Consider the following 18,429-nt stretch of genomic DNA (forward strand, 5'->3'; position numbering starts at 1 on the left):
TAACATCTATGCAGAGGCTCCCAAATCTCTGTGAGCCCACTCAAGTAATGCTCAGTTGATTCTGTGGGCTGTGTTCTTGTGGTGACCTTGATCCCTCTGGCTCTGCTGATCCTTCCTCCCCCTCCTCTGCAGGACTGCCTGAGTTCTGCCCAATATTTGGCTGTAGGACTCTGCAACTGTTCCCTTCATTATACCTTGTTTTTATCTCCCTTAAAGAAAAACGTTCCCTTTGAAATTTCCAGGCTTAACTGGAATGAAACAAAGCAGTGTTCTGTCGTGATGTAGGCAAAGCCAGCAGAAGGAAAGAGGGCAGCAGAGAGCCTCATGGAAGGACCCTTCAGAGAGGTTGCAGACCAGGACAGCCTGCTCTGATGTTTTCGTGTGAGGCCCAGCTATGCCTTCTCTAAGTCACTGCCACGTTGACCAGAGCCCAAGAGGACTGTTAGAAAAAGCTGTCTCTGCACTAATCTTTGAACTCCATTGCTCAACTCCAATTCCAACAAGTTGGTCCTTTACTGGCCCAGCTTACTCATCTAGGCTGACCTTCCTGACTTACTCAGCAACTCTGCTGAAGGAATGCCGATTACAATCTGGCGCTGTGAGATAAGACATCAGAGTCCCAACGGGGATCCCAAATTCAAAACAGCAACAAGACAACATAGTATAATAGCTCAGAAAGATTATCATGACAGCGACCACTGCAGCAAGGGAGACAGACTGAAAAGTCAGCAAGGAGGGAAACGAGATGACTCCACAGATAAAGGTGTTTACTGCTCAAGCCCGGGGACCTGAGTTTGATCCCCAGAACCCATGTAAGAAGGAATGAAGGAACCAACTCTACAAAGTTGACCTCTGACCTCCAAATGCACATCATGAGGCCTGTGTACACACATCACCACCATCATTATCATAATAATAAGTAAAAGAAATTTTAAATCAGTTTAGGAAGACAAACTCTAAAACCACACAAAGTAGTCTCAAATATATTTTTGTTGTTGTTGTTTATTCTAGATAAACACACAAGGGCATAAGTGTTTTTGTTTGAAATACATGTGAATGATTCCAGCATTTGGAAGAGTGAGGCAGGAAGAAAAGAAAGCAAGCATTAAAGACAGGAAGGTAGGTCGGGTTTGGAGGGATGTCTCAGCAATTAAGTGCACTTGTTGCTCTTGTAGAAAACCCAGGTGCAGTTTCCAACACCCATGTGACAGCTCACCATCTGTGACTCCAATCCAGAGGACCCAGGGCTCTCTTATGACCTCTGAAGGCACTAGGCATGCATGTGGTTCACAGACATACATTCAAAGCTCTCATATGCATAAAATAAATACATCTCTTTTTAAAATGTTCTGGCCGTGTATGGTGGCACATGCCTTTAATCCTAGCACTCAGGAGAAAGGGGTAAGAGAATCTGTGAGTTCGAGACCAGCCTCATCTATAGGGCACGTTGCCCAGGACGACTAGGACAAATAGAGAAAGTTTAACGTGGCTGGGAGAGGTGGCTCGGTGATTAGGAGCATTTGGTTCGCAATCCTAAGGAGGACTCCCAGCAAATGCCGGTACCTCGCTGCACGAGGGGGGCAGAGACAGGAGGATTGCTGGGATTTGCTTGCTGGCTTCCAACCCAGTAAATACCCTGCTTCAGAGGAGCAAGCAGAAAGTGATCAAGGAGGATACCTGATGCCCATTTCTACACTAATACACAAATAAACAAGCGTCTTTTTAAAAATAACTGGACCGGTGAGATGCCTCAGTGGATAAAGATGCATCCTTGGCAACGTGTGTTTGAGTCCCAGGACCTACGTAAGGCAAAGAGAACTGACTCCAAAGTTGTCCTCTGACCGCCACATGTACTCTGTGATACACGACTCGTGTGCACATGGACACACCATAATAAACACCTGTAAGTATGCATTATCCTTATGCTGATATACATACACAATGTGATCCTGAAACTGTGTGCACATCCTGTAACACATATAGAAGAACCACAACTATGACATTGTAACCTCCCCCCACAGCCTGAAGCAGGCTGAGCCAGGTTTGACTTGTTGTCATGAGATCACTTGGGGTGGAGCCTGCCCATTGTTCTGCCACTGCTGCTGCTGCTACCTGCTGCCTAGCTGTTCCAGAGCCTATGCGTGGTCACCTGCAGCTGGGCTCCAAGGATGATTTGGTGGGAATGGGCCCCCCCTTCTTTATAAGGCGGGTTCCCCCAACATTAAAATTTGAACTTTGAACAGACTAGCATGTCTTGGTTCCATTGTTTCTCGACCCGCCCAGGCTCCCTTTTCTTCCAGATTCCAAGATGCCTTCCAGGCTCGAACCCGGACATGTGAGCCACTGGCTGGCCTCAACATGACATAAACAAAGGAGAGCTGGCAGAGAAAGGCCGGAAGGCAGCTATGATAACATCTGTGCTGAAGACATCGGGATGACGAAGGCTAAATATGACTGTCTTACTGCATCGTCCTGTAGCTGTTGAGACGGCTAAGTGTGTAAGGGCACCTGCCACGAAGCCTAAGTGTAATCCCCACGCATGGCGTGATGGTGTAGAGATGCTTGCCATGTGCCAGTTCTGCCATTAACACCTGCCAGCAATACATGCTCTAGCGATCTAATCCTCACAACTCCAGAAGGCAGGCTCTCCCGGTCTCCCCTCTTTATGAAAACCCTCTCAGGTGGAGGCAGGGGGATGCTGGAAGACCCAAGCCATTCCTTCTCTCCTTCATATCACACTCTACACCCATGATGGATGCTGTTCAGAGATGAAGGGGGCAGATTCTGCCTCTTAGCCAACAGGAGCTCCTTAGCCCTGGGAAAATGCTCTGGAGCCAGGCATGCTGTGAAGACCTTATGTCCCTGATCAGTATCAGAGGAGAGGCAGGAGGAACAGAGAACAAAGAGCTCCCCTTCTTTTGCTCAGTTAGAGGTTTGGGGGAGAATATTCACAGCTCCAGTTGACACTGTTCACAGGAGATTTCATCGATTTTGAAGTTACCCATTCTTCTAATCCCGAACGGGAAGGACGCTGGCTTTAGAATACTCAGGAGGAAATCAGCACGGTCCCCAAGAATGCAGTTTTCAGCACTTTCCCATCCCATCTGACTTTCATGGGTACATCAGGTGATCTGTTCTGCAGTGGGGACCACAAACGCCATACTTACATCTGCCCAGATGTCCCAGGCTTTCTTGGCTTTCCCGATGGTTTCTTCATAGTCCTTCAGGCTGGCCTAGGTCCAGAATGAGAGTGAGAGAAAAGGAATGAGAAAGTATAAGTGAGGGAAAAAAAAAGAAAAAAAAAAAAAAAAAAAGCTGTGCCTGCAGACTGAACGGCTGATAAGAACTGCAAACAGGGCCAGTCGGTGGTGCCGCACACCTTTGATCCCAGCACTCGGGAAGCAGAGGCAGGTGGATCTCTGTGAGTTTAAGACCAGCTTGGCCTACAGAGTGAGTTCCAGGACAGCCAGGTCTAAACAATGAAACCCTATCTCAATAAAACCATTAATTAATTAATTAATTAATCAATCAATCAATGCATAGAGGTTGGAATGTTGCAAATCTAGAACCTAATTACCTTATTCTAGGCTAGTTTTCACCCCCCTGAATAAGCTATTCCTTGCCCACCCTGGTGTTTGTCAGAAAGAGCATGCTGTGACTTGAGAACTCACACCCCATGACTAACCAATCAAAACCTTTTGGAACCATCAGCTTAGCAGATCAGTAGTCTCCACCAACACAAACGCTAAGGAATACCGTCAGCAGACAGTGTCCTCGTCTTGCTGTAACCACCGCTCTGAGGTGCCACCAATGTTTAACTGCTTTGGTGTACTTTATTCTTCTACACCTATAAAGCTCTATGGAACGGCTTCCCTGGGGAAACAACCTGCATTTCCCAGGCATGATGGTCACTCCAATCTGGCTCCAGAATAAGCCATTTCCTGTTCCCTTTAAGGTGAGAGCTATGGTTTCCACATTGAACACATTGATACTCACCTTCTAGGATACTGTATTAGTTAGGGTTTTACTGCTGTGAACAGACACTATGACCAAGGCAAGTCTTATAAAAAAACAACATTTAATTGGGGCTGGCTTACAGGTTCAGAGTTTCAGTCCATTATCATCAAGGTGGGAGCATGGCAGTATCCAGGCAGGCATGGCGCAGGAGGAGCTGAGAGTTCTATGTCTTCATCCAAAGGCTGCTAGTGGAAGACTGACTTCCAGGCAACTAGGGTGAGGATCTTATACCCACACCCACAGTGACACACCCATTCCAACCAGGTCACACCTATTCCAACAAGGCCACACCTTCAGATGGTGCCACTCCCTGGTCCAAGGATATACAAACCATCACATTCCACTCCCTGGTCCCCATAGACTTGTTCAAAAACTTGAGTCTATGGGGACCATACTTAAACATAGCATAATGCAAAATGCATTTAGTGCAACTTTCAAAGTCCTCATAGTCTATAGCAGTTGCAACAATGTTAAAAGTCCAAAGTTCAAGGTCTCTTCTGGGATTCATTCAACTTAATTAACTGTAATCCCCAAAGCAAGGCCGGAAACCAGCTGAGCAAACTCCAAATTCTGCATCTCCATTGCTGATGTCAAAGTGGTCTTCAGATCTCCACTCCTTTTTCATCTTTTTTGACTGCAACAAACTGCTTCCTCCTGGGTTGGTTCCACTCCCTGTTAGCAGCTTTCCTCAGCATGTGTCCCATGGCTCTGGCATCTTTAACATCTTTGAGTCTCCAAGGCAAGTTCAATGTTACAGCTTCTTCTTTCAGTGTCTGGGATTCCACTTGATCTTTTGGACTCCTCCTAAGGGCTGGTATCACTTCTCCATCTCTGTGCTCTGTAGCACTCTATGCTCAGGTTGATCCACTCCACTACGGCTGCTGTTCTTGGTGATCATCCCATGGTACTGACATCTCCAATACACTGGGGTGTTCCACTCCAACTAGGCTTCACCAATAGCCTCTCATAGGCTCTCTTCAGGGTGCCAAGCCTCAAATCCTTTGCATGACCCCTTCAATCCTGGGCCATCAACTACAGCTGAGGCTTCTCCAATGGGCTTCCCTAGCCTCTCACAGTGCTAAGCCTCAGCTTCTCTCCATGATCCCTTCATTCCTTCACAAGCAGTACCACCTGAGTGACTCTTACACATTACCAAGTCCAGCCGCAGCATGAGCTACAACCTTATCTATCTCTGGAACACAGCTTCTTTGTGCTCCCAGAAAACAATTTCCAGAAGATTTCACCTCAACGATGCTGGTCTCTTCTTAATCACCGCTAATTCCTTAGCTCCAGCTAACCAGCATCAATTTTCCCAGTAGTTCCTTCCATTCTTAACTCTAGAGCCAGAGGCACAATGGCTGAAGCTGCCGAGTTCTGCTGCTTACAGGAATTAGAACATGATCCCCTTGTATTATTACATTATCACTAGCTTTATGTTTTCTAAATCCTTCATTGCCTAAGCTTGGCTATCCTGGTTCTTGCTCTGTAGATTGACCCTGAATGTAGAGATCAGCATGCTTGTCTCATGGGATTAAAGGTGTGTACCACCATGCCTGGATCTAATTTAGCTGGGTAGGATCTTGCCCCAAGGTCCCTCTCCCTTAATCTTTATCTCCTAGAACACAAGATTTTGCTCCATTTCACTTCCTGGTACTCCTTTAATACTCAAACCATATATTTTATATTTTTCCTTTCTAAGCTTGCTATGCTTGTTCAAACTTCTCTTCATAAGACTTAACCAGAGAACAAAGTCTCTGCTGGGCTTTTTTGAAACTTCTTTTGTCAATGCAATTAATCCAAGTCTCTTCACCTTAGCCTCAGGCAAACTTTTCAGACAAGGGCAAAAAGTAGCCACATTCTTCACCAAAATACCACAAAACCAGTCTTTATGCCACATTCTGAAATTCTTCTCCTTTGAAATCTCTTGGGCCAGGTCAACACAGTTCAAATTACTCCCAGCAACAAAATCTTCCATATTCCTACTAGGATGACCCATTAAGCCCCATTTAAAGCATTCCACTGCTTTCCAAATCCAAAATCCCAAAATCCACATTCTTTCAAATAAAAGCATGGTCAGGCCTATCACAGCAAAACCCCACTCCTGGTACCAACTTCTGTATTAGTTAGGGTTTTACTGCTGTGAACAGACACTATGACCAAGGCAAGTCTTATAAAAAAACAACATTTAATTGGGGCTGGCTTACAGGTTCAGAGTTTCAGTCCATTATCATCAAGGTGGGAGCATGGCAGTATCCAGGCAGGCATGGCGCAGGAGGAGCTGAGAGTTCTATGTCTTCATCCAAAGGCTGCTAGTGGAAGACTGACTTCCAGGCAACTAGGGTGAGGATCTTATACCCACACCCACAGTGACACACCCATTCCAACCAGGTCACACCTATTCCAACAAGGCCACACCTTCAGATGGTGCCACTCCCTGGTCCAAGGATATACAAACCATCACAGATACACAAATATCCTTGCAAAAGAAGTGGACACTAAGAAAGAAAGAAACTGTCCCTGAGACTCACGGATGATAACGATTGTTTAAAAAGCTGGAGTAGAAGCCGGGCGGTGGTGGCGCACGCCTTTAATCCCAGCACTTGGGAGGCAGAGGCAGGTGGATTTCTGAGTTCGAGGCCAGCCTGGTCTACAAAGTGAGTTCCAGGACAGCCAGGGCTATACAGAGAAACCCTGTCTCGAAAAACCAAAAAAAAAAAAAAAAAAAAAAAAAAGCTGGAGTAGCTCAGAGGCAAAGCTCATCTCTAGCACGGTTGAAGCCTGGATTCAATTCCCAGCATGGAGAGCAGGGAATGTGTATTAAATTAAAGCATAAATAGAAGAAAACAGCTAGAATCTAATACAAGAAAAGATAACCCAGCCATGCTGTGAAGCCTTGCTTTTTAAACTGAGGTCTAGCCTCATCTGGATACAACACATGACCCATATTAGAAAGTTGAAACTTGGGTTGAACATTCATTGTAAAAAAAAAAACCAAACCTCTGGAGTTGACTCAGAAGCAATCCCCAGAGGGCCAACAGGAATGTAGTCCAACTGTCTAACATGGAGGAAGCTCCAGGTTCAAGCCCTAGGATAAACCTAGTACAGTCCTGCATGCCTATAGCTAAGTTCAAAGTCACTGTTAACTATACAGCATGATCAACACCAGCCTGGGCTACATCTCATCTTGTATCCAAAGAACAATGCAGAGGCCTTTTGCCTAACCCTCTCTACGATTCATCTTTTCTAGCTAATTCCACAGAGCAGCAGTGGGACTCTCTGCAGACAGTCTCAGAATGAAAAGGAACTGCAGGATTCTGTGTCTCTGTGCTGCTCGTAACCTTTGCCTCTAGAGAACGCTAGTACAGTTCCCTGTAACAGCTTGAATTTCAACAACTTACCTGTCGGACTCTTGCTATTGGCTCATTGTTAGCAGGACAATAGGTCGTAATTACCTTGAAACACAAGTAAACAAAAAGTGACAATCAGATATAGAAATTATAATCATTCCCAAAATAGAAAAATAAAACCAAAGTAGGAGCCTTCAGGCTACCTTCTGTTATGACTAACGCGCTCTTCACAACAGCCTTGGGCCTCTCATCTATTCATTAAGAACTCTCTGTAAGATCCATGCGTTGGTCATCTGAATACTATGTTCAGAGGCATATATATACACAACACACCTAACCCTCACTGTAGCCAGACATTCAGCTGACAAGATTATATACTGCTTTCCACCTTAACTCTGCCCACCCTCTAGTCTGGAAACAGACCGCCTAAGTCCCAACACACTACGTAAAGGCCTGTGTTCATGAAACTGGAGAGACTCCAGAAGAAAAAAAAAAAGACAACACTAAAGAGCCCCTAAAAGATTAGGTTTTATCAAAAGGCACTAATAACTAGATGGTGCCACAGCAGGGGCAGGCGGATATCTGAGTTCCAGGCCAGCCTGGTCTACAGAGTTCCAGGACAGCCAGGGGTATATAAGGAAACCCTGTCTCAAAAAGGGGGGTGGGGTGGGGGAGGTAGGCGGAGGTAAGAGTGCTTGCCGCAGGTGTACACATCCTGGGTTCTCGTCCAAAAACCACAAAGAAAAAAGAGACAACGGGATGAAACTCCCAATTTCATGGTAACAATTTAAATCCCCTGTCTCTCTTACAGCCAAGGGTAGCCAAAAAGTTGCTTTTCCTGTAACAAAGCAGGTTCTAGTAGGGTTGAACGTCATGTTTCTGAAAAAGCTTTCTTTCCCCTAAAAGTATGAAACACTCTCCTAAGTTTGGGGCAACCAGAACCTTAACCTGTCCACTGCATGTTTTATCACGGTGCTAAATCTGGGCAATAAATACTGAAAACCAAGTCTTCAAGGGGAGAAAGTTCACAACATTTCAGCCAGGAGGAGCTTGTTACGGATCCCAAGCAAGGCTGCCATACGGTTTAAGCAAGCATTGAAGGTTAGCCTTCCTAGCAGCTCCAATAGGCCATCGATCCCTCACACGCTAAAATCTAAATTCGATTCTTCTTGCCTTTCTGCAGGAGAAAACTTCTGCTGTACAACTTTAGAACTTTCCCATCCCGGTCTATCCTCCCTCAGCTCCAGTTGGGAGGTGGGAAGGGAGGCGCCCGCCTTGCGGCCTCCCGGGCAAACCTTGGCTACAATTTTCCGGGACTCCAGCATACCTCTCCCCGGCCGCCCCAGCTTCCATTATACACGCCCTCGTTATCCTCGCGGAGCCCCAGGTCTTGCAGCCAGGCATACTGGGGATGATGGATCAGCAGAGTGGACATGTGGGCGGCGGGCCTGCTCCAAGGACAGGAAAGCTTGCTGGTCTTCACAGACTGCACACAGAGCCTGCGGGGCACACGCCACATACTGAGCTCAGCACGCAAGAAGCCCCTCCGTCAGGGCAGCCCCGGAAATACAGCCCCGCCCCCCGCCCCGGAGAGTCCACTTGGCAGGCCCCGCCCCCTGCCCCTTCTTTGGGAGGCCGTCCCCCAGCCCCCTTCTGCGAGCGCTCATTGGACAGACCCCTCCCCCCGGTGATCCCATTGGGCAGCCTCGCTCCACCCCCTAGACACGCCCCCTGCCCACTCCTCATCCTCTCCGGCTGGGGTCGTCCGAGCCTTACCTTCTGGGTAAAGTGGCTGCCTCAGGGTCTGGGGCGGGGACAGGGCTGAGGGGGCAAGGGAACTGCGCCACCCGCTGCCTCTGAAGTCCGCTGGGTTCGAGCCGAGCTTTCAAACTGAGGCACGCTGCTGGGCCGCACTACGCTCAGGGCTCAGGTATTCTGGGCATGCTCGTTCCTTGGATCTGGGCTGGGACCTGAACATTCAAGAAGCGATGACGTCACTGACCCCAGTTGTAGCCCAGGGAGGTTTTTCAGTGTACGGAGGTTTGAAGAAAGGTTTTTTTTCACCGCTTTAGTAAATTAAAAATATCTCCTGCCGGGCGGTCGCCTTTAATCCCAGCACTCGGGAGGCAGAGGCAGGCAGATTTCTGAGTTTGAGGCCAGCCTGGTCTACAGAGTGAGTTCCAGGACAGCCAGGGCTACACAGAGAAACCCTGTCTCGAAAAAACAAAACAAAACAAAACAAAATGTCCTAATAAATAAAAAGTATCACATGATTGTACTGCCCTAAATACGCTGCCTCGGTACATTCTTTTAAAGAACAAACGTCGTTTTACTCAATGGCCTTCACTCTCCGTGTCTTTTTTCTGCACTTGCCTCTCAACTCTTTTACAGATAACTGTGTCATTCCTCAATAACCAGGCCTCTCTATATGAAGGAAATCCCAGCGTCTTATCAGCACTAGGTGCCTCCCTGATAACCAGTCTGTTACTCGTGTTGGGTTTCTCAATGATTCCCCGCCTATGTTTTCAATATGCTTCGATTGCTTTCTACCCTGCAGCCAAAGTCATAAATAGGATAGGATACAAATAGGAAAGGAAAAAACAAAATCAAACTATACTTCTTTGCACATTATATGACCCTTTATTTTAAAATCCCTAAAGACTATACTAGATGCATTAACACTTATTTAGCAAAGCAATTAGATACAAAATCAATATAAAAAATTATTGGGACTTTTTTTATATATACAAAGTCTTATATAGCCCAAACTAGCCTCCTGCTCACTCTGAGGATGATCTTAATTCGTGCCTCTTCCACCTGAGTGCTGAGATTATACCCAGGTGCAAGTGTACCTGACTCTCCACTGCTAGGAATTAACCCCAGGGCTTCATGCATCCTGGGCAAACAACCTACCAGTGTAGCTACCTGACTAATACAGTGACTTCTCTATATAGCAATAACAAACATGCTGTGGAAAAATGAAAACAACCTAACTGGCCATAACAGCAATAATAATAATAATAATAATAATAATAATAATAATAATAATAGGTTCCATTTCCAGCACGGCATAACAAATATGGGTATAAAAACCACGAAGCCAGGGGCTGGAGAAATGGCTCAGCGGTTAAGCTCTCTGACTGCTCTTCCTAAGGTCCTGAGTTCAAATCCCAGCAACCACATGGTGGCTCACAACCATCCATAATGAGATCTGATGCCCTCTTCTGGTGCTGCCTGGAGACAGGTACAGTGAACTTACATTTAATAATAAATAAATCTTTGAAAAAAAAATAATGAGATCAATTTGTACAATGAAAGTGCACTGGGGCTGGAGAAATGGCTTTGTGGTTAGGAGCGTTGACTGCTCTTCCAGAGGACACACAAGGTGGCTCACAACTGTCTATAACTCCAGTTCCAGGAGACCTGATAACCTCACACAGACAAACATGCAGGCAAAACCCACCAATGAACATAATAAAAATAAATTATTTTTAAAAAAGAAAGAAAATACATGAAGGTTCTTAAGCATACATTTAAAAAAGGATGGCTCAGAGGAGCTGGTGGGGGTGATATGATCAAATACATATATATAAAATGTTCTCAGAGAATATATGAAATACATATTAAGAATGTATAAAAATACACTTTTTAAAGGGAATGACAAACACTTAACTCCTGTGAGTGGAGAATTTGCCATTTTAATGAGCAAAGTGTACTCCAGGTCACCTCAAAGCCACACCCTAGTGAGCTGGGGGTGTGGAATAGTTTGTTACAATAGTGAGGTCACCTCAAAGCCACACCCTAGTGAGCTGGGGGTGTGGAATAGTTTGTTACAAGGACTTGTGGAGTCAGAACCACCACCACCACCACCACAGCCCATCGCACCCCCAACCATCATAACAATATAGGGTCAAACTGTCCTCGGTAGGACAATTAAAAAGACAAATAAATGGTTTAAAGGGCATAGGCACTTGAAGCCAAGCCCGATGACCTGAGTTCAATCCCCAGCACCACCTGGTAGGAGAGAAAAGACTCTAGCAGGTCGTCCTCTGACCTGTACACATGAGTTATGGCAGGCGCTTATGCATACACTTGCCCACACACACCCACACACTAAAAAATAAATGTATTTAAGTTTTTAATAAAAATAAAAAGACAAGTAATAGTGAAAATCAAAGACGGAGATTTGGGACTAGAAACATGGCTCAGCAGTCAAGAGCACTTCATGCTCTTACAGAAGACTTAAGTTTGATTTCCAGCACCCACCCTGGGCGGCTTATAGCTCCAGTGGCCAGTAACTCCAGCTCTAAGGGATCTGACCTCTGACCTCTGAAGGCATCTGGAGGCCTGCGTGTGCACACACACACACACACACACATTAAAAATGAAAATAAAATTGTCGTCACATTACCAATCTTGTAAGGGGACAGCAGCTTTTCCCTAGTAAGCCTATGATCTTGTCCCCTAAAAGTGTCTGCCCCGCCAAGGGCTAACGCTCTTAATTACCATCATATGCAACTAATTCAAAATACTGCAGACCTTAAAGAGCTAAAACTCTTAGAAAAAAAATTAAAAAAATAAATCTTTGCTGTGACAAAGTGTTTAGTTATATCCTTAGCTATCCACAGAACCCACACAATGCCACAGTTAGAAATGTCACCGGGATGCTAAAGCTGCTATTCTCCAAAGCCTTGACTCCTCTGCAACTATCTTCAGGGTCACTGTAAACGCGGTAGGAAGGCCTTGAGTCTTTGCCTTCACTGCTTATGTGTCTCCTCCCTACACTGCGGTGGCATTTTAGATCACACTCCCCCTGCTCCACTCCACACTTCAGCAGAGCAATCATTTAAGGAGTGTTTATCTGAAGCCGGTGACCTTCCTCCCTTAGCGCTGAGGGCACCAAGGGAAGAGCAACTAACTTCAAGATTTCAAGACCATCATAATCAGCAGATTTCCAAAGTCCTCTGCAGCCACAGGAAGGCACCCGAAAGTCTCTACCACCGCCACAGCCCAGCCCACCCCTTAGTCTTTAGCTGTTGCGCTAATACGACAGCAAAGGCTTTAGTGTACAGCTGATTACCAGGAGGGTGGAAGCTTCAGGCTTATGTCTGCCTCCCTAGCCAGCTGGTAGCAGAATGCATAGGAAGGAGAGGGGAGAGTGTTGTCTTAACATTCACTAAGTCAGTCACTTTTTGACAGTGAAACCACACCAGAGAAAACCGACTTTAAAGAAGAAAGATTTCTTTTGGCTCATAATTTTAGAGGTTGTGGCCAAGTACTGGCAGTATTGCTTTCAGGCTCATGGAAAGGCATGATTAGAGGACCATGAACGAGAAAAGTTGTTTACCACACTTTTCTGGTCATGTCCATTGCTGAAAAGCCAGTTGTAATTGGGCATGGCAGTGGCCTTTAATCCCAGTGCTCAGGAGGCAGAGGCAGGCAGATCTCTGAGTCTGAGGCCAGCCTGGTCTACAGAGCAAGTTTTAGGCTAGCAGGGCTACACAAAGAAACCCTGTCTCAAAAAACAAACAAAACAAAACAAGGAGAGAGATCCAAAGAGAGAGAGACACACACAGAGACAGAGACAGAGACAGAGACACAGACAGAGACAGAGTCAGAGAGAGAACAAAGATTGCAAAGTGTAAAAATTCAATGCAAGAATTGAGATTTTGCCCAAATGATAACCTTAAAACTTTGTTATTTAAGCCCTCACCCTAAAATCCGGTTTATGTTTCCTGCTGACAAAAAAATTTCAACACTACTGAAAAAAAAAAACAAAACCAAAAACCAGGAACAGATGGCCTACAGAGACAAAGCTTATTTTCCCAAAGGCAAGGAAGGACTTTGAAAACAAATGACCTAAGCAGTTTAGGGCGAGAAGGTTTGTACGTTTGAATTTTACTACATTAGCACTCCTCTCTCTTTAAATTTAAACAATGTACCTGGTAAAAATCCCTTTACAAAAAGAAAAATTGCAGGGTTGGAGAGATGGTTCAGGTTAAGCTCACTGACTGCTCTTCCAAAGATCCTGCGTTCAAATTCCAGCAACCACATGGTGGCTCACAACCACCCGTAATGAGATCAGATGCCCTCTTCTGGTGTGTCTGAAGACAGCTACAGTGTACTTATTTATAATAATAAATAAATCTTTATCGTGAGCGAGTGGGGGCAGACCTGAGTGAGCAGAGGTCCTAAATTCAATTCCCAACAACCACATGAAGGCTCACAACCATCTGTACAGCTACAGTGTACTCATATACATAAAATAAATAAATCTTGAAAAAGAAAAATTTCCTTTACACAAAGAAATTCTTTAATGTAGGACAAGTAGGAACATGCGTTTTTATTTCATTCTTAATCTTCATCTTTAGACCTTGTTGTAAGTTACTTTTCTCTGAGTAATGTAACAAAGTTGCAATCCCATGATCCTCTGTGAAGACAGAAAAGCTGAATGAACGCTGTTGAGCTCAGCCCATCTTGTGGCCCGCCCTTCTCTCCACTCTCACAGTGGCCAGCATTCAATCTGAAGTATGCACCATCTTACCAAGCTTGCTAGCGTTATTTCTCTCTGACTGGTCCTGGAATTCTTTTCCTCTCTGCTGTCAAGGGTTTTTTACCTGAATCCATATCCCTCCGGCGAGATCCCTCAGGCTATGGGGAAGCACTGCTGGTCTAGGTCTCCCCACCAGAGTGGTGACATTTGACAATTACCGAGGCAACAGTCACAAATAGAAAAGGGGGAAAGAGCCAGGCGTGGTGGTGCACGCCTTTAATCCCAGCACTCGGGAGGTAGAGGCAGGCGGATTTCTGAGTTCGAGGCCAGCCTGGTCTACAAAGTGAGTTCCAGGACAGCCAGGGCTATACAGAGAAACTCTGTCTCGAAAAACCAAAAAAAAAAAAAAAAGAAAAGGGGGAAAGGAGAAAAGAAAAGGGGGAGAAAGAAGTGGCACCTAAACTCCAGAATGCTCACGAGCTGATATCTGAAAAAAATATGAATATTCCTCCCTGCTTTTTAGGCCTATCTGTCTTCCTCACTTGTATAGTCTACACCTGGTACTTCTCAGTGCCCAAGAATTGCAAAACTGATTTGAAAGTTTATCTTCCATTTGTCTTGCTCTTAGCCAAAAAGAAGTCTCTTTTCTGCTCAGTTGATGCTCGGTTCCATAATCCTGAGAAGGAAAATGGACCCAAGCTGGGGTAAAAGACAGTAACATCTAAAAGAACAGTCTGTTGAATTGGAACATGTTTTAAAAGTCAGACTTATAAAATCATAAGCATTTCTTCTTTTTTTTTTTTTCATTTGTGTATGCATGCTCACATATATGTGGGCACGTGTGTGTTTTATCAAACTTGGGGGTCACAGTCTGTGCTTCAAAAGTTCAAGTTTGGCCACTCATCCTTGAGATGCCAATTAATATTAAAAATTAGCCAATTTAAGGGCTGGAGAGATGTCTCAGAGGTTAAGAGCACTAGCTGCTCTTCCAGGGGTCCTGAGTTCAATTCCCAGCAACCACATGGTGGCTCACAACCATCTACAATGAAAGCTGGTGCCCTCTTCTGGCCTGCAGGCAGAATGCTGTATACATAATAAATAAATGCATAAATAAATAAATATTTTTTAAATTAGCCAATTTAATAGTAATAGCTAAGTTAATAGTAAAAATCAGAAAAGGGAGATATAGTCAATGCAACCACATTGGGGAGAGGGACAAAGAGATCCAATGACTTCCCCTAAAGCCAGTCTTAGGGTCCCAAGATGAGATTTAAGTATAAATAGAGGTCCCAGAATATGTGCATCTAAAGAGTCGGGACCAAGGTGTGGTCTGCACACCATTCATTTACCCATCACTGTCTGGGCTTCAGTCTCATACTATAAAGTCAGCCAAGCTAGAACTGTGGAGGATCTTTTTTCCAGCTCCCCCTCTGGTTGGTGCCTTCTCCTTTTTCCAGCATGAGATCTCTGGGGAAATTTCCTAGTGTTTCAACCTTCCGATAGATTTACAGATTTAGATAAAGAGACAGCTCTTTGAAATATTCTCGGTTCTGCCAGGATAAATTTTATGAGTTCACATGAGCGTGAAAGACAGAGATCATCAATATTGAGTATCTTCCTCCAGCACGCTCCATCTTAAATATTGAGGCATCTCTCACATAAACCCAGGGTTTGATGATCCAGTTCATCTAGCTAATCAGCATCCTCTGGGACTCTCCTGTCCCTCCTAAGTGCTAGGATCACAGGTGAGCTGCTATGCCCACTCGGGACTGAAGCGGGCGCTCCGGGTCTCACTTCTGCACAGCAAGCACTTTCCCTAATGAGCCATCTCCCAGCCCAGCATCTCTTACATATTCTAGAAACAAGCCCCTCAAAGTAAGAACCCTGCCTGGGTGGCATATGCCTTTAATCTCAGCACTTGGGCAGGAGGCAGAGACAAGTAGATCTCTGTGAGCCAGGCTAGCCAAGCCCCCCCCCCCTCTCTCCAAAAACAAAGCAAAACTAAACAAAACACCTTTAGAGATCAATATCCATATTATAATAGACTTGGACTAAAATATTTACCATAGTTCCCCCCTCCCCCATTTGGTTGGTTGGTTGGTTTTGTTTGTTTGTTTGAGACGATTTCTCAGTGTAGCCTTAACTGTCCTGGAACTTGCTCTGTAGTCCTCGAACTCACAAAGATCTGCTACCCTCTGTCTCCCGAGTACTGGGATTAAAGGCAAGTGCCTGACCTTTTTTGCACAGGGGTATGGGGGGAGTCCTCTTTTTTAAGCCTTCAAATTCAAATCAGGAGTAGCCCACTAAATCTCTCTAGTCCACAGATGGAAAATTGTGTGATTTCTGTCACCATAGTCACATGAGCCAATTCACACATTCATTCTAACTGTAAAACTTTCTCTAAATATAGATTATTGTCTCTCTGTGAACTCTGACAAATACAAACTATAAATCACAAAGACCAACAAGCCAAGCATCAGATTTGCTTGTCTTCAACTAAAATACTTATTAATTGGTGATTAAATAAACGGTAGAAGCATCTTTGCAGTTCTTGTAGCCTCCCCTCCCCCAGCCTGAAACCTGCTTGCTCAGGGGTGGAGCTTCCCGCTCAATCGTTCTGCCATGCCCACTGCTGGAACCTGCCCTTTGCTGTTTGGAGCCATACACGTGGTCACCCTGCTACTGGACCCCGAGATTATTTGGTGGGAATTGGGCCCCCTTCCCCTGCTTCATAACTGTGTGCGGAACAGTAAAATTGAGCGTTGATCAGAATCTGCCTGTCTTAGCTGCATTTCTTTCTCTCGTCGGCTAGCCCCTCTTCTCTTCCAGGTCTCCAAAATGCCTTTCCAGGCTAGAACCCAGACTGTGATCTGCTGGCCGGACACAACACGTTCTCATAAAATCATGGGCAAATGTCAAAAGCACGACTTTTTAGGTTTTCAGCTTTATCATAATTGTAGTGCTTGCATCTTTTACTCATTTGCCAATGATTTGAGCATATAAAGCTTATAAATTTTGTGAGTTATATTTCAATAAAGATGATTTTGTGGTATCAGGAGTTGAATTTAAATGTGGTTAAACATGTTTGGAATTAGCTGGAACAGAAGACTAAAACATGGTTATAGGAAATGAAAACTCAGTGTACTGCCTGGTTCTGGCTATCAACCTGACACAAGCTGGAGTTATCACAGAGAAAGGAGCCTCCCTTGAGGAAATGCCTCCATGAGATCCAGCTGTAAGGCATTTTCTCAATTAGTGATCAATGAGGGAGGGCCCATGGTGGGTGGTGCCATCCCTGGGCTGGTGGTCCTGGGTTCTATAAGAAAGCAAGCTGAGCAAGCCAGGGGAAGCAAGCCAGTAAGCAGCATTCCTCCATGGCCTCTGCATCAGCTAATACTTCCTGACCTGCTTGAGTTCCAGTCCTGACTTCCTTGGTTGATGAACAGCAGCATGAAAGTGTAAGCTGAATAAACCCTTTCCTCCCCAACTTGCTTCTTGATCATGATGTTTTGTTCAGGAATAGAAACCCTGAATAAGACACTCAGATAATGGAGAGCTATAGCATGAATGTTGTTTCAAAACCTAAGGAATCAGTTCTCTCCAAGTTGATCTGTAGGCTCAATATGCTTAGTGTAAGGTGCAGTATTAAAGACAAGATGATATTGGCCCTAAGGTAAACAAACAGCTCAGTGGAGCAGAATGGAGCATTCAAAGGGGACTTACATGCTCTAGTTATATTGTTCTTTTGTTTCTGTTTGGTGTATGTGTGTGTGTGTGTGTGTGTGTTTAAGAGAGAGAGAGAGAGAGAGAGAGAGAGAGAGAGAGAGAGAGGGCTGGTGAGATGGCTCAGTGGGTAAGAGTACCCGACTGCTCTTCCAAAGGTCCAGAGTTCAAATCCCAGCAGCCACATGGTGGCTCACAACTATCCGTAACGAGATCTGGCGCCCTCTTCTGGAGTGTCTGAAGACAGCTACAGTGTACTTACATATAATAAATAAATAAATCTTAAAAAAAAAAAAAAAAAGAGAGAGAGAGAGAGTAGCCGGGCATGGTGGCGCACGCCTTTAATCCCAGCACTCGGGAGACAGAGGCAGGAGGATTTCTGAGTTCGAGGCCAGCCTGGTCTACAAAGTGAGTTCCAGGACAGCCAGGGCTACACAGAGAAACCCTGTCTCAAAAAACAAAAAACAAAAAAAAAAAAAAAAAAAAAAGAGAGAGAGAGAGTGAAAGAGGGAGAGAGAATCAAACCCAGGGCCTTCTACATGGTAAGTATATGTGATTTAACAAATAGCTATGCAGTGGGCCAAGTATTTTAAACAAATGATGTTGGAATAACAGATCCATAAGGGAAAATGAAAAAGATCTCAGTACTTTCCAGGAACCCCAGTGCATGAGAGAACTGGTTATGAGGTGTTGTAACTGCACACAAAAAGGCAGACAGGTCCAGGATTGCAGTTATGTTGGGGACTGACTCAGAGAAAGCTAGGTTCTGAGTATCGGTCGAAGCCACATATTCCTTCCTCACAATACGAAACCCATTCACTGCCCGCCTTGTCCCCACTAGCCCTTGCT

The 18,429-nt window shown here is 45.0% G+C and overlaps 1 protein-coding gene across 2 annotated transcripts in view; it reads right to left on the bottom strand.

Annotated features, from left to right (window-relative positions):
* Positions 1-18,429, bottom strand: part of Aldh7a1 (aldehyde dehydrogenase 7 family member A1) — a 50,987-nt gene that overhangs the window by 30,882 nt on the left and 1,676 nt on the right. The window contains exons 2-5 of one of the 2 annotated variants that reach the window (XM_021151145.3): positions 9,141-9,334; positions 8,692-8,863; positions 7,416-7,469; positions 3,168-3,233 (exon numbers count right to left, since the gene is read on the bottom strand). In XM_021151145.3, the coding sequence (XP_021006804.1) occupies positions 3,168-3,233; positions 7,416-7,469; positions 8,692-8,799 (228 nt within the window). In that variant the 5' untranslated portion in view covers positions 8,800-8,863; positions 9,141-9,334. Of the gene's footprint in view, positions 1-3,167; positions 3,234-7,415; positions 7,470-8,691; positions 8,941-9,140; positions 9,335-18,429 lie in introns of those variants that run through there. The other variant, XM_021151144.2, reaches the window with a different exon arrangement.

Source organism: Mus caroli, unplaced genomic scaffold, assembly GCF_978045245.1.
Source record: "Mus caroli unplaced genomic scaffold, Mus_caroli_1 scaffold_19, whole genome shotgun sequence".
NCBI lineage: Eukaryota > Metazoa > Chordata > Mammalia > Rodentia > Muridae > Mus > Mus caroli.